This window comes from Tenrec ecaudatus, chromosome 2, assembly GCF_050624435.1.
Source record: "Tenrec ecaudatus isolate mTenEca1 chromosome 2, mTenEca1.hap1, whole genome shotgun sequence".
Classification (NCBI taxonomy): Eukaryota; Metazoa; Chordata; class Mammalia; order Afrosoricida; family Tenrecidae; genus Tenrec; species Tenrec ecaudatus.
Window position 1 is genome coordinate 218,749,437 of NC_134531.1, and position 16,824 is coordinate 218,766,260.

Below are 16,824 nucleotides of genomic sequence, written 5' to 3' on the forward strand. Positions count from 1 at the left end.
AAAAACAACAACAAATAGCGATAGAAGGGAAATTCCTCAACACAGTAAAGGCCATACAGGCAAAACCTATGACCAGCAGGGACATTGAAAGCATTACCCTTGCGAATGGGAACCCAGCACTATCAACACTCTTACTCAACAATACTGGAAGCCTTAGGCCAAGCTATTAGACAATAAAAAGAAATCAAATTAATTCATACTGGCAAAGAAGTGAAATCTAATTTGCAGATGATATAAAAAATTCCCAAAAATTTCGCAAAAAATTGTTGGAAACAATCGAGATTCAGCAGCATGGCAGTATACAAGATTAGCATCCATCAGATTCCTATATACTAAGGTAGAGAGCTCTGAAAAAGAAATCATGAAAGCAATATCATTTACAATTGCCATACAAAAATATTTAATAAACCTAACCAGAGAAGCTAAAGATTTGTACAAAGAAAACTATAAGCCTCTACAAGAACCCAAAAGATATGTACACAAATGGAAGAATACTTCATGCTCCTGGTTAAGAAGGCTTAATATTGAGCTAATGTCAATACAGCCCAAAGCAATTTACAAACATAATACAATTTCTATTCAAATCCCAACTTCATTTCTTAAAGAAATAGAAAAACAAATTACTAACTTCATAAGGAGAGGGAAGAGACCTAGGATATGAAGAACAATGCAGAAGGCCTCTCACTTCCCGACCACAAAATCTATTATACAGCCCTACTAGCCTCATACAATGATACTACATAGACGAGTGAAACAGCGCCCAGATATAAGTTCACCCACCCACAGACAACTGATCCCCAGGAAAGGGCCAAAAAACATTAAATGGGTCTGCTAGTCCAGGTTGACTACAGAAACAAATCCAGTCACATTCATATGTGTGAGAGAGCTTTCTATCAAGAAGTAGTTATAAGTCAGGAAAACATCCCCGCCCAGTCCAGATCAAATCCTTAAGTCCGATACTAGTCCATAAGTCTGGTACTGGTCCACAGACCCCGTTCAGACTCATGCAACCAAATGCAGGAAGACCACAGGCTAGTGGATGTGTAGTGTTGTGGAACAAGGGGCAATGCAAGCATCACAGGGGTGGCAGGGATCCCCAAGTGGATCAAAAGCAGGAAGGTGAAGCAGAAAAAGAGAGGAAGTTCCCAAGATACTTCTTATGAGAAGACCACACCCACAAGGAGGCACCATCAGACTGGGACCTTGTTGACAGGCTAGACTCGCCCCTATCTTACGGATGCCACGTTGGCACAAAAAGACCTGTGACAATGGAGCAAGAGTTTCTTCAAAAATGGCGCTAGCAAAACCAGATATCTATCTTCACGAGAATACAACAGGATCCATATCTTACCCTATGTACAAAACAAATTCAAGAGGGATAAAAGACCTAAATGTAAAGCCCAGAGCAATAAAGATCAATGAGAAAATAGAGGGCACAGACACCATCAAACAAAATGAGGATCCACAAGACTTTGCACCCACTGGCCTGTCATCTTTCTGCATACAGTGTCATTGCATGTGTTTTGTTTGAGTCTGAAGAGGACTTTCTAGATTAGTATCGGACATATGGGCTGCGAAGTTTTCTCAATATTCAACCATTCTTGTAATATAAAGCGCTTTCCTATACATGAAAAAAAAATTAGGGCAACACACACAGTAAGCTAACAAAATAGATGACTAGGACCTACTAAAATTATGTGCATCAAAAGACTTCATCAAAAGAGTAAATAAAATGAGAATCTACAAAGTGGGAAAAATGCCAACAAACATATGAAGAAATGCTCACGCTTCCTAGCCATCCAGGAGATGCACATCAAAACAACGAGATACCACCTTACATCAACAATGACAGCCAAGTTACAAAACATAAATGCTGGCAAGGATGTGGAGAGAGACCTGAACCTGCATACACTGCTGGAGGGATTGTCTTTAGTGATTGACTAATTTCACTCAGCATAATTATCTCTGAGTTGCTCCGTGCCATTGAGGTGGGTTCCTTATTTACTTTTTCATGGAGCGATAAATGGGCTGAGAAGAACCACTGCAGAAGATGGCCCTTCCTCCAACTGCTGGGAATAGATGCCACACCACCTAGCAATCCTTCTCCTGGCATATACCCTAAAGAAGAGCCACGGCCTGAACAGACATATGCACATCCACGTTCATCATAGCACTGTTCACAAAAGCAAGAAGATAGAAAAAACCTGAATACTCAGCAGGAGGAGGAGTGGATAATGGAATTTTGATAAACACAATGGAACTCTAGCCAATGCTTAAAAAAAAAAAAGGAAACCATGAAGCACCTCATGGCATCAATAGACCTGGTGATCATTGACCTGGTGAAATTACTAGTCAATGACAAAATGCAAACGACGTATGAGATCATGATTACAAAGGGGAGAATGGGGGTGGGGTGTTTCATACTAAAAGACAGACTTTGCAGGTTACCAAGTGAAGAAAATACATGTGAGGGAAGATGAAGCCACAGCTCCAGGGTTGACAGGTATTAACTTGAGTGAAGGCGAAGACAGCAATCAATAATACGGAGGGGGAAAACAATCAAAGAGGAAGGGAAGCTTCTGTGGATTTAGAAGTAGCTTAAATCACTGAACATGAAACTGATTATCTGAATGTAAGCCCCCACCTAACACAATTAAAAAAGGATTACTATCAAGAAAACCTCTTGGTGTCATTCTATCCTCTTAACACATGGGGTCGCCATGAGTCAGAATCAGCTCCGTGGCAACCAAAAATAAAGGGGCTCTCTGAATTCAAACGCGTTAAGAAGATCTCATTAAATAAACTTATTATGTAACCAAAGAATCTGTACCCAAAATACGTAGACTTCTTATGAATTAAAAAAAAGACTTCTTATTGCCCGGTATTGGCAAAAGGGACTCCATTTTGAACCCGGTGCCTTCAGCTTGGCTCTCAGAATTCACCTCTCATAGACCTCCCTTCTCACTGACCTTCCCCCTCCCCTGCTCAACCCCAAACACCTGGAACCGGCTCATGTCGAAGCCAGAATGTTTTCTGAAGAAAAGCGCACCCCTCTCTACTCATCCTGGACGTATAGATAAAATTAAGGAACTCTTCCCTGCTGAATCCCGGTGTGCACAGATCCTCCCCAGCTTTGATCCTTCCCAGCTGTGCCTGCCAGCAGGGGTATAAAGACGCAGCCCAAATTTTCCAAAGCGCGGTTTCAATAGCTCAATTCCCCGAGTTGCTGAATCCGCCCGCAAGACTCTCAATAAAGCCTGCTTCTAAACTTTACCAATTGGATCTTTGGTTCTGTTTCGCGCCCCAGAATTCCTTACACTTATAAATCAGTACAAAACTCTTCAAAGGGAAGAAACAAACAAAAAAAGCATACTGTCAGGCTGTCTGACCCTACCTAGAACAGAAGGAAACACGGCTCAGCGCCCCCCATCCCCCCAATCGTTGTTTCAGTTCATTGTTTCTGCGACTAGATCAATGCAATGAAAAGGCGATTAATACGTAATCGAGGAAATGGAGGGGGGTGCTTACTACCATCAGGTTGGGGGGGGGGGGTTAACTGACAAGAGACGTTGCTAAGATGTCACCGGGATACTCCTATCTACAAGCGGCCATTCCCATTTCAATGTTAACTGTAAAAACCGGAAATCTTTTCCCCCAAGTCAGAATTCACCCAATGGGTGGGTACTTTTCTGCATAAGAACGCCAAGAGCTTAATGCTGGAATAAAACTTTCATGGACTAATCAGGTGACAGAGTCACGCCCACACGTTAAGACTCAGAAGGTGTGCCCGCTCGCGCAGCACCAAGAGCTTGCTGGGGTGTCCAAAGGCTCGGGAGGCGCCTCCACCGAGGCGATCCCAGGGCTTGGGGAGGAACAGGGGCGCCTGGGCCCGAAGGCTTCCGCGGGATGGGAAGTAGCCGAAAGGGACGCGCCCCGGGAAGGCCGCCGCGCCCCATCCACCCGGTCCCGCAGCCAGAAGGTCCAGGCTGCCAGGCACTGCGGACCCCGCCTGCCGCTGCCCCCCCTGGGCCCGCTCCCGGGGACGACGCGCCGGCCGGGCGGCTGGGCAGCCCAGGCCTCGCCCTCGAACGACAGCTGCCAGGCGGGCAGAGGGACGGGGGCGCCGGGGAGGGGCCGCGGCCCGGGCCCGCCCCGCAGCCGCGGAGGCCAAACAAAAAGGGAACGGAGGAAAGCGAGTGGAAAACCGGCAGCTCCGCGCGGCGGGGCCCGGCCCGCCGCGGAGCGGCCCCGAGAGCCGCGGTGCTCCGCCGACGGCGGCGCGATGGCGGCCCCCTCCCCGACCCTGCCGCGGCCCCAGCCGCCGCGCCGGGTCTACGAGGCGCCACCGCCCACAGCCGGCCCCCCTCCCTTGCCCGCCTGCCCGCCCTCCTGGGACGCGGCCCGCTCCACCCCTCGCGGCTGCTCACCGCGCTGAGGCGGATCCCGCTGGGCTGCTGCGCCGCCATCTTGAGCGAACTACAAAGCCGGGACCGGCCTCGGCGGCAACCCGAACGCGAGGCGGCGGGGGTAACAGTGGGGCCCGCGGCGCTACACCCACTTCCGGGGCGGGGCGTTCCGGAGAGCCCGCCCACCCGCTTCCGCCTCCAGGCGAAACTCTTCCAGGAATGTGCGAAAGGTACAGTGCCCACCGGTTAAACACCCCAGCGCCTGGGCGCTGCGCTCGCAGCCCCGGACGGCGGCGCGGGGAAGGCGCATGCGTGGAGCACGGCGGCCTCTAACCTGTCACTGCACTTGAAGTGGACCTGAGATCCGAGTCCTGGGTTTGAAGTCTGACACAAAGTGTGGTGGTACCTCAAGGTAAATGCCAGGTACTTGACCTGTCTGGACGTAAATGTGCATTGACAACAACAACAACAAAAATGCCTAGTTCACCTGTGCCAATGTGGTTTGAAACTTCATTCACAAAACTAGGACATGAATTAAGCTTAGTTTTCAGATTTCAAAATAAGCAGCCTTCTAGTCTGATTCTTTTTTAAAGTGTGGACGTTGATCGTCGAGAAATGACTACATGGGAAGGCCAATATTGCAGGGGTCAAGGAAACTTTGAGAAGCATCTTCACTCACTCATAGTGACCCTATTGTTGTGTCATCAAGTGGTTCCAACCCATGGCCACCTTATTTATACACAATAGAATGAAACACTGCCGGCGCCTGTGCCATCCTCACAATTGTTTCTGTGCCGGAGCCATTGTTGCAGCCACTGTGTCATTCCATCTCATTGAGAGCCTTTTCCGTCGCTGCCTCCTCTACCAAGCATGAATCCTTCTCCAGGGACTACATGTCCAAAATGTGTAAGAATAAGTCTCACCATCCGTGCCTCCATGCATCCCTCTGGCCGTACTTCTTTCCAGGCAGATGTTTGTCCTTTTAGCAGTCCATGTTACTTCTGATATTCTTGATCACCACAATTCAAATACATCGATTCTTCTTTATTTAATGTCCAACTCCCACAGGTACATGAGGCAATGGAGAATAACATGACTTGGTCAAGCGCCTTAGTCCTCAAAGTCACAACATCCTTGCTTTTCCATACTCCAAGAAATCGTGTGCAGCAGGTCTACCTACTGCAACAGGTCTTTTAATATCTTGAGTGCCGTTTCCATGAGTACTGAATGTGGAGCCAAGCAAGGCAAAATCCTTGCCAGCCCCAACCTTTTCTCCATTGATCATGCGACCTATTGGTTCGGTTGTGAGGATTCTGGTTTTCTTTACATTGAGTTGTAATCCACACTGAAGGCTGCAATCCTTGACCTGATCGGCAAGTGCTTCAAGTGTCCCTCACTTTCAGCAAGCAAGGTTGTGTCATCTGTATATTGCCTTCATCTGATAACAAGCCTTCCTCTACTCCTAATGTCATATTCTTCTTCACATAAGCCTACATGCCTGATGATTCACGCAGCATGGATTGAATAAGTTTGTTTTCAATCCTTTCACACACATTTCCTGATTTTAAGCCACGCAGTATTTCCTGTAGATCTGTCCCTGTAGAGTTCAGAGAATGTAACTTTTAAACAGAGTAGGAAAAACAACTCACTGCCCATCAATGAATCACACTGTATTCCTCTGGTTCCTTGAGGCTTCCTCACCCCCACTACCATGACCCCAGTGCTGCTTATCAATTCCGTCTAGACCGGAAGATGTACACAGGTATAGATAAGAGATGGGAACTCATGACACACAGAATCCAGGAACAGGAGTGGGAATAGTGATACCAGAAGGATAGGGAGAAGAGGGAGAGAGAAAGAGGGAACCCATCACAATGATAGACACATAATCATATACCCCTCTACAGGGGGAAGAACAACAGAAAACACAGGGAAAGGGAGACACCTGTTGGTGTGAGAGATGGAAATAATAACCATGTACAATCTATCAAGGGGTGTTGAGGGCCTGGGAAGGAGCTGATACCAAGGACTCAATAGGAAGTAAATGTCTAGACAAGAATGAAGGGAACATATGTACAAACATGCTTGATTCAATCGATGTATGGATTGTGATAAGAATCATACGAGCCCCCAATAAAATGATTTTTTAAAATAAAATAAAAAGCAAAACTAAACAAACAAAAGAACCTCACTGCCGCCCAGTCAGTGCCAACTCAGAGGGTAGAACTGTCCTTGAGAGTTTCTCTGAGACTGTGGTACAGCTGCCTCCCACTGTAGCTCTTTGCATACAGGAGTAGAAAGCCTCTTTCAGTACAGTTCCCTGGGCCTCATTTGCAACTAATTAATCTGAATCTCTGGGAGGGGAAGCTCAGGGATCTATACTTTCACCAGCCTCTCGGGAGACTCCAGTGATCAACCAGTTTGAGAACCTAGCCTCACCTTTACCAAGGAGCATACCCTTTCCCCGCAGTCGGTCCCTCTTGATGGACCGTCCAAAGCAGTCAGAACAAATAGGAAAATGCAAAGGGAAAATGTCTATTAGCAGTTGCCAGGGATAGGGAGAGGAGGGGGAAGTGGGAAATAATTGCTTAAAGGGTGCTAACTTTCCGTTTATGATTGTTGTTAGGTGCCGTTTATCCGTTCTGACTCATAGGAGCCCTGCAGATCTCAGTATGAAACAGTATTTGGTCTCGTGCTGTCCTCAGGTTATTGTTATATTTGAATCCATTGTTCCTGCCACCGTGTCAGTCCATCTCATTGAGGGTCTTCCTCTTCACTGTCTCTCCACTCTAACAAGCATGATGTCATTTTCCAGACTGGTCCCTCCTAGTCCTAAGTTCAAGACTCAATGTCTTTCCATCCTCACTGCTCACGTGCATTTTGGCTGTCTGAGAATAAGGTAAAAAAAATTGATCTACATATAACCTCCTCTCTGGGTGATGAGCAACAGAAAAGTGGGTGAGGGGAGACGGCGAGCAGTGTAAGATAAGATAAAACAATAATTTATAAATTACTAAGGGTTCAGGAGGGAAGGGGAGCAGGGAGGGAGGGGGAGGGAAAAAAGGAAAATGAGGAGCTGATTCCAGGAACCCAAGCAAAAGGCGAATTTTGAGAATGACGAGGGCAATGAATGCATAAGTGTGCTTTACACAATCGATGTATGTATGGATTGTGATAAGCGTTGTATGAGCCCCAATAAAATGATTTTTAAAAAAGTATTGTGACCGAGGTTCAATTCAAATCATGCACAAATGTATTCCAATAGAACACCTTTAAACATGTCTCTATCATTCGTGAATGTCTGCAAGCAAGTTCTCTTAGGAATACACTCGTCTTCATCTTGTTAGGTTGCCTTCCAAAGGAAAAATAGGATACTGTTAAAAAAAAAAAAAGTTCTGCATGAAGATCAACTGACTGGAGGTGCTGATCTTTCCATCAGTTTTTTAAAGCAAGATCGAAGCTAGTGAAGATGATCTTATGGAACTGAGTCTTTGATTTACCAATACAGGCCAGGAAGCAAGGTCTAATCAAAATAGTGATTTCTGAGATCTGTGGGGCCACTTAAATTCAAGGCAGAAAGGTCAGCTCAGAAGGTGATGGTGAGTGTGTTTGGGGGATTCTAAAGTGGCTATCTGGATAGATGTTCCTCGAAGGACCCAGTACAGTCACGGGAATGTTCCCCAAGTGGCTCTGAAGGTGTTGCCAATGCCAAACGAGTTATAACAAAAGGAAGAACTTGATTGTACCCGTACATGGCTCATCGGATTCATATCCAGAGACTTAACCCTGAGCGCTCCATCTGGGAGTATTTTATCAGGAAGTGGGGTGGACTCATGGGGTGGTCTGTGCTTGATTGAGTGAGCCAGAAAGCAAGATTACACAAGAGCAGAAACAAGCAGTTACCCACAGCTGTATGGGAGAGAGAGGGCTGGCCAGCAGATAGCCAGCGAGTTACAGAAGCGGCATCAGGGGGACTGAAGGTCACAGTCTACAGATTTGCCTCCAGCGCAGCACCTTGCCGGGCTCATTCCCCCATTTCAGGTGCTCTCAAATAGTCAGCTTGAGCCTCACTACCTGCCTGTTCTTGCAGAAGTTGAAGCTATCTGACATAGACATCCATGATGTCTCATTTTGACTGCTGTCTCCATGGTCCAGCTCTAGCTCCAAGAGGAAGGAGGAAAAGGATGATCAGATAAACCCCGAGCTGAAATAGGGCTCCTCCGACAAAGATTTAGAACCCTCCAAAGGTGGACAACCAGGCTCCCCAAAGGTTCTGGAGATTCCACCCATGCCATGTTTGTAAAGGGGCATGAGCAACTTTCTGTATTTTCTTCACAATACGTTCAACGGCCTGACCCTGGTCATCTATCTAAATGCAACAATTGTTAAGATTGAACTTCCCTGAATTGCGCCCGATCTGACCCCACCACACCAAGGCAAAAGACTAATGGGTATGCAACAGAATAGCAAGGGGAGCAGAGCAAAGAAGTCCCTAGGGACTTGGAGCCCAGGGCATGGCACCCCATCAGACTTCACTGGCGAATACTCCTAAAGGTCAACAAACAGACCTTGAACTACTTACCAGCCTTGTCTTTATTTTTTTAATCATGGATTTTGTTGTTTCATTATTGTTGCTGCTGCTTTCTTTTGCTCTGTCTTGTTTTTGTGCATATTATTATCTCTTCAGGTCTATCTAGATAAGATAGACTAATAAACAATCTGGAGGAGAAAACAATAGGACCAATGCCTGGGATGGGGGTAGGGGGCAATGGGAGAGGGGAAGGTAGGGGAAAGGAAGTGGTGTTAAGGAACTCAGGGACAAGGGAACAACAAGTGATCCAAAATCAGTGGTGAGGAGGGTATAAGAGGCCTAGTAGGGCTTGATCAAGGGCAATGTAACCAAGAGGACTTACTGAAACCCAAATGAAGGCTGAGCATGATAGTAGGACAAGAGGAAAGTAAAAGGAAATAGAGGAAAGAAATAGGAGGCAAAGGGCATTTATAGAGGTCTAAATACAGTCATGTACATATATAAATATATTTATATATGATGATAGGGAAATAGATCTATGTGCATATATTTATAGGTTCAGTATTAAGGTAGCAGATGCTCATTGGGCCTCCACTCAAGTACTCCCTCAATGCAAGAACACTTTGTTCTATTAAATTGGCATTCCAGGATGCTCACCTTCCCTACACAATCACTGAAGACAAATGAGTGCATAAGCAACTGTGGTGAAGAAAGCTGATGGTGCCTGACTATCAAAAGATATACTGTCTGGGATCCACTCATCTCCCATGGAAATGACCATGCACGTAACAAGAGGTAACATGTAAGGAGTGAGCAACCCCTTTGGCCAATCTGAGAAACAGATTCCTGTGGACAGTGGCTATGGGAACACGGGCTTAGTTGCTTCTTCTTAAAAGGATTTGATTTATAGGCTTGTAAGACTCAGGTCAGGTGTTTCTGCACCTGTTTTCAAATAATGACTGGGATGAAAGGGTCCGGCCCAGTTCCATCAATACCAAGTGTCAGCACTTCTCCAGTCTTCCAACGGGGATTCAGTGGCTTACTCTTGGAAACTTGATAACTTCATTTGAATAGATGCCAAAGCAGCAAACGAGTCCCTGGAAGGCAGCCTTCTTGCGCCTCATGTGCACAGAGCAAACCATCCACATTACTGGAAAAGAGTACAGCCGTGTTCTTTTGTGGAGAGTGCCCACAGGTCTTTGGCTAGTGCTTCCCCGAAGATGGTGGGAGAATGTTTGAACCCCTGATGGAGGCAAGTCTAGGTATACTGGACCTTGTTGCCTCAGTTGGGATATTTTCATTGGAAAGCAAATAGGTGCTGGCTGGGCACAGCAAGGCACATACAGAAATGTACATCTTTCAAGTTCAGGCAGCTGAATCAGGCAGAAGCAGCGACTATCAAGCTCATAGAAAGTTTGGGTTCGAGGCTGAAGGGTGGATAGTGACTGTAATTTGAATACTACCATGCTGATCCTACACTAGTCCGTAGTCTTGGGTCCCTGGCTTCTGCAGGGACCAGGAAGAAAATAGTGTTCTAGGGGATTTGCAGGGGAGCACGATTTTGTCTTTTAACAGCATTTGCAAATGTTCTTGAATGCCTTCCCAGGTAACCCTGGGAATTGGGCATTGTTTAATCTGAATGGGTACTACCCAGGGAACAAGGTTGTTATAGACAGGTGGATGATTGACTACCAGTTGGGGAGCAGGGAGATTCTTCTGCTCAGACCCTGAGCCATAGTGAGGACTATGGGGAGCTCTCCTAACGCCCCCATCCCTCTTCTAGGAGGACTGACAAGGTTAACGGGAGGGCCATGGGCGGGAGCGGGGCTCATGGTTTGAGCCAGCCAGCTTTGGAGAAAGATCTGGGTTTGCAGTTTGCTGAGAAGGTATCGCCCCGCAATGACACAGACCACTGAGGCAGTAGAGAAACTGATGCTCAACTTCCTGACCTCCAGTCACACATTTATGAGGTTGGCTGAGGCTTGGGGAGTCACCATCCCAGGGGCCCGGAAGTTATTGACTTGCCTCTGGGTGTGGGGAGGAATGGACTGCATGAGTACCCAAAGTTCAGCCCCAGAATCTAAGTCCATTAGTTTGCCCCAGCTTTGATCTTGACCCTGGGCTCCTGGGGGCTGCATGAGCCTGGTCTGTCCTGGTCATCACAGAGGCCTCCTTCCGCAAGGTTAAACAGTCCCCGCTCAGCTGGCAGTTTGGGCAGGTAGCACTCCAAGATAGATTTACTCTTTGTTCTGGCAGTCCATGGCAAACAAGTATATTTGTATTCTTCACCAAAACCCCAATGTGACTGCCTGAACTTTTTACTCGTTTTCATTTATGACACATTTTCCCTCTTAAAATCCCAATAGTACACAAATATAAATTTTACCCTCAATTCCTTCACCAAATTATGTTAACAGTTTGGTGTCCATAACTCCAGACTTTTACATAGTATTATTTACAATATGGAATAATGCCTGACATTCTCTTCTGAAACTTATTTTTCTATCTTAATCCTACTGCCATCAAATTGATTCAATCTTGTAGTGACCCTACTGGACAGAGTAGATCTGCTTCCTAGAGTTTCTGACATTAAATTTTTACAGAAGTGGAAAGCGTCTTTTTTTTTCTTTTAAAAAAATCATTTTATTTGGGCTTATACAACTCTTATCACAATCCATTGTGTCAAGTGCATGGTACATTTGTTGCCCTCATCATTCTCAAAACATTTTCATTCTACTTGAGCCCTTGGTATCAGCTCCTCATTTTTTTTCCCTCCCTCCCCTCTCCCCACTTCCTCATGAACACTTGATAATTTATAAATTATTATTATTTTGTTATATCTTACACTGTCCGACATCTCCCTTCAACTACTTTTTCTGTTGTCTTTCCCCCAGGGAAGGGGTTATATATAGATCCTTGTGATCAGTTCCCCCTTCTACTCTTTCCCTCCATCCTCCCGGTATCACCACTCCCATCACTGGTCCTGAGGGTTTCATCTGTCCTGGATTCCCTGTGTTTCCAGTTCCTCTCTGTACCAGTGTACATCCTCTGGTTTATTCAGATTTGTAAGGAAGAATTGGGATCATGCTAATGGGGGGGGGGAGGGAGGAGGAAGCATTAAAGGACTAGAGGAAAATTGTATGCTTCATTGTTGCTAACTCCACCCTGACTGACACATCAGTCCCTGAGACCCTTCTGTAAGGGGAGATCCAGTTACCTACAGATGGGCTTTGGGTCCCCACTCCACACTTCGCCTCATTCACAATGATATGAGGTTTTCTTCTTTGATACCTGATCCTATGGACACCTCGTGATCACACAGGCCAGTGTGCTTCTTCCATGTGGGCTTTGTTACTTCTGAGCTAGATGGCCACTTATTTACCTTCAAGCCTTGGGCTCCATCAGCTTTCTTCCACATTTGCTTATGCACCCGCTTTGTCTTCAGCGATCATGTCGGGAAGGTGAGCATCCTGGGATGCCAGTTTTATAGAACAAAGTGTTCTTGCATTGAGGGAGTACTTGAGTGGAGGTCCAATGTCCATCTGCTATCTTAATACTAAACCTATAAATATATGCACATAGATCTATTTCCTCATGCTCATATATAAATATATTTACATATGTACATGCCTGTATGTAGTCCTCTATAAATGCCTTTTGCTTCCTAGTTCTTTCCTCTATTTCCTTTTACTTTCCTCTTGTCCCACTATCATGCTCAGCGTTCATTTGGGTTTCAGTAATTCCTCTTGGTTACATTGTCCTTGATCAAGCCCTACCAGGCCTCCTACACCCTGCTTGCCATCAATTTTGGATCACTTGTTGTTCTCTTGCCCCTGGGTTTGTTAACACCACTTCCTTTCCCCCACCTCCCCACTTCCCTTGTCCTCCCTCCCCCAACCATGGGTCCTGTTGTTTTCTCCTCCAGATTGTTTATCCAGCATATCTTATCTAGATAGAACTCTAGAGATAATAATATGCACAGAAAATAAGACAGAGCAGAACACAGCAACAAAAGAAAAGAAAACAACAACAAAAAAACCAATGACAAAAAAATTCTATAAATAGTTCAAGGTCTGTTTTTTGACCTTTAGAAGTGTTTTCAGGTTGAGTCTGATGGGGTGCCACACCCTGGCCCCAAAGTCTATTTTTGGTATTCTCTAGGGACTTTGTTGCTCTTTTCCCCTTGCTGTTCCGTTTCATGCCCTTAAGTGTTTTGCCTCGGTGTGGTGGGGTCAGATCAGGTACAATTACCACACTGTCTCTAATGTTGTCTCTCGTAGGGCTATGGGTCAGTGAGGGATGTTGTGTCTTATAGTGGGCCCGGCCATATGGTCCTTTCTGTCCATTGGCTGCTCTGAGCAGGGATATTATCCTCAAGGCTTAGTGGTCCAGGATGTGCTCTGCTTCTCTCTTCCTCACCCTTCATTTGCTCCTGTGTGCTCTAATCAGACATGTCCCTTTTCCTTGGCTGTAACTTCAGGGCTGTCCTCTGAAGCGAATTCTTCTGGAGAGAGGGCTGGCTGTCCATGTAGTTGGGTTTGGGGCTGGCCCCTCAGACCTCTCTCTTGATTCCCTACTTCATGTCAGTATGCTGCATTCACATCTTGGAGCACTGGGTGCTTCATCTTTTTCCAGCAATACAATTAGGGGTGTTGAACCACAGACACTGATGTTAGCAGCTCAATGCTTAACTCAGTAGGTCACCAGGGCTACTTTTTCTTCTAGTATATACTTTAATATGTCACTTGAGTAGTTGCTAAAAATAATTGAATAGATGAACGCGGAAATGTACGAAAACAAACAACCCACCAATGTTGTCAGTTTTTCAGTAGATGAGTCAATCAATAACATAACGTAAGTAATCTAAACAAAGTTCCCATTAGTTCGGTTTGTGATGATCTGGACTAGATGATCTCTTGGATCTCTTCCAGCTTTAAGATTTTGTCATGTGTGTTAAAGGGCCATAAACAATAGAAGGTGGATCCTGTCCACCAAAGACTTTGGGGAAGAACCAGAGAGCAAGTGAGCAACCTGAGCCAGAGAAAAATATAACAACCATCTGAGTCCACAGCGCTGTCAAGCACAACCCCTTAACCAGCACAAAAGTAACGACATTGGCCATTGTCTAGATCCACCTGCCAGTAAGTACATTGTTCTCCCTACAGAGTAGCTTTAGATGAGACAAAACCCACAACCAAACTCATTGACATGGAATTGACTCCGAATTATAGCACCTCGGTAAAACAGAGTAAGACTGCCCTTAGGGGTTTCTGAGACTGGAACTCTTTACGGATTAGAAAGCCTCATTTTCTCCCGTGAATTAGATGTCTATGAATCCTCTCCATTTTGCATGAGCTTTGAACCGGTCCTTCACAAGCTTTCTGGTACTAGTCTCTGTATGTCAACTCTCTACTAAAGTCTTCTCTGATTAATCTGGCTTTTGTTGTTGTTAAGTGCTATGAGTTCTCAGCTATAACCACCCTATCTATGTACAACAGAATGAAGCACTTCCTGCTCCTGCAGCATCCTCTCCGCTATAACCACCCTATCTATGTACAACAGAATGAAGCACTTCCTGCACTTGCAGCATCCTCTCCGCTAGAACCACCCCATCTATGTACAACAGAATGAAGCACTTCCTGCTCCTGCAGCATCCTCTCCCTTATAACCACCCTATCTATGTACAACAGAATGAAGCACTTCCTGCTCCTGCAGCATCCTCTCCGCTATAACCACCCCATCTATGTACAACAGAATGAAGCACTTCCTGCTCCTGCAGCATCCTCTCCCTTATAACCACCCTATCTATGTACAACAGAATGAAGCACTTCCTGCACTTGCAGCATCCTCTCCGCTATAACCACCCCATCTATGTACAACAGAATGAAGCACTTCCTGCTCCTGCAGCATCCTCTCCGCTATAACCACCCCATCTATGTACAACAGAATGAAGCACTTCCTGCTCCTGCAGCATCCTCTCCATCGTGCGCGAGCCCATTGTTGCCCACTGTGTCAATCCGTCTTGCTGAGGGTCTTCCTGTTTTTCTCTGCCCCTCTACTCTAGCAAGCATGATGTCCTCTCCAGGAAATGGTCTTTGCTGACCTGGCCACACTGTGTGAGATTGCCATCCTTGCATTAAGGAACATTCTGGCTGTACTTCCAGACAGATCTGTCTGTCCTTTTAGCAGTCCATGGTACTTTCAATATTCTCCAACACCACAATTCAAATGCATTGATTCTTGTTTGGTCTGTTTTACTCTAAAATAACTTTTACTGTCTGTGTTAAGCAGGGTTCTCTCGAGAAATAAAACCAGGACACTTATGATTATAGATATATAAAAATTAGGTTTATATAGTGAGAAGGAATGCAATAGCTAATCAGTCCCACAGTTGTACAGAGGGCTCAGTTCAACTTCCTTTCATGGAACAGTTAATATACTGAAGGTACTTCAACTCACACCTGCTGCTGGTCCAAGGTCAAGGAAGCAGACAGCTGACTCCTCCCTCAGGCAAGAAGAGCAGTCAGCCCACAAGCAGCAGACATGGCAGAGTGGGGCAGCAACAGCAGGAGGATACGAAGTTGAGGCGTAGCAGAGGCCAGTAGCTCTTGATCGTAGTGAAGCAGGTCCTGATGAAGCCATAAGCTCTATCGATGCACGGCAAGGCACCACGATCCACGGGTTGGCATGGTGAACAGGTAGTGCAGCTCAGTTGAGGCAAAAGACTAGCTCCAGCAGCAGCATGCTGGCCCCATCAGCAGGGTGACAGACAGGAAGAAGCCAACCTCGAGAGCCTTTTATCTCAATTGCCCTCCAATCAAGCTGTGACCTGATTAAACTCCACCCACATATTCATACTGAAGCTTATTTGCACAATAAACCAATAACTATCCCATTGTCTCTTTTCCCCAGAGTTCTACCTCTGCACCTTCAGAGGCACAAGTCCAGTGAGCGGTGCAATAGTGCTCCTTATTCAAGGGAGGCCCTATGATGGAGAGCCTATATAGCAAGTTGACTGGTGCTAAGTGTACAACAGTGAAGAGAGAAGACTCCAACTCTCCCGGAACTTAGGATGCTACAAATGTATTTGTTAAACAACAAGCTGTGGCCCTTTCAAGTGAGCTCTGAAATGGATTTGGTGAGTTTCAACTAGCACTTTGTGATGAAGCAAAACACAATATAAGTTTAATGGTAGTGGTGCCGAGGGTTAAGCCTTGGGCTGCTAACAAGTTGGCTGAACCCCTCAGCCACTCCCTGGGAGGAAGTCTGACTCTGTAAAGATTTATAGCCTCAGAACCCCTAGAAGAAGCAGCTCTACTTTGTCCGATAGGGTCACAGTAGGTCAGAGTCAACTCAGCAGTCATGTGGTTGGTAATATAGCACAGTGTCTGGACCGCCTTAAATCCAAGTTCTTCCACTATATGGTGTTTGACAAGTTAATTTGCTTCTCCATGTCTCAGGATCTCCACCTTTAAAATGGAAACAACAAAAATATCATTCTCACAGTTGTTATAAAGATGAATAGTTGTGAAAGTGCTTTGCACAGTGTCTTATATATAGTGTGATATAAATATCAAATACAAGATAGAGTACGAATAAGGAGTATAAAAGGGCAGTGATGGATTGATGATCTAACATGTTACACAATTGGGTGGACAATACCGTATGCCTTCCACAGAGCATTGGGTCAGGTGCTAAGGCTCCTCTGCCCATAGTTTGTATAACTCCCACTGGATGCCTGGGGAGCAGCAAATAAGGTGAATTTTACTCTAATGTGGGAATTGATCGGTATCGTCATCCCAGTAAGTATAAAAGGAGCCACCTCAGAAGCAGAAACAGGATCTCGTGTCCTTTGGACCCCGAGAATCCCTTCAGAGGGAGATGTGA

General features: G+C 45.8%; 1 protein-coding gene across 2 annotated transcripts in view; it reads right to left on the bottom strand.

The window, feature by feature from the left end:
• The window catches only part of MORC3 (MORC family CW-type zinc finger 3), a 54,684-nt gene extending 50,108 nt beyond the window's left edge, over positions 1-4,576 (bottom strand). For both annotated transcript variants that reach the window (XM_075542315.1, XM_075542316.1), the window contains exon 1: positions 4,428-4,576. In XM_075542315.1, coding sequence (XP_075398430.1) covers positions 4,428-4,466 — 39 coding nt within the window. In that variant the 5' untranslated portion in view covers positions 4,467-4,576. The remainder of the gene's footprint in view (positions 1-4,427) is intronic.
• Between the last annotated feature and the right edge of the window lie 12,248 nt (positions 4,577-16,824).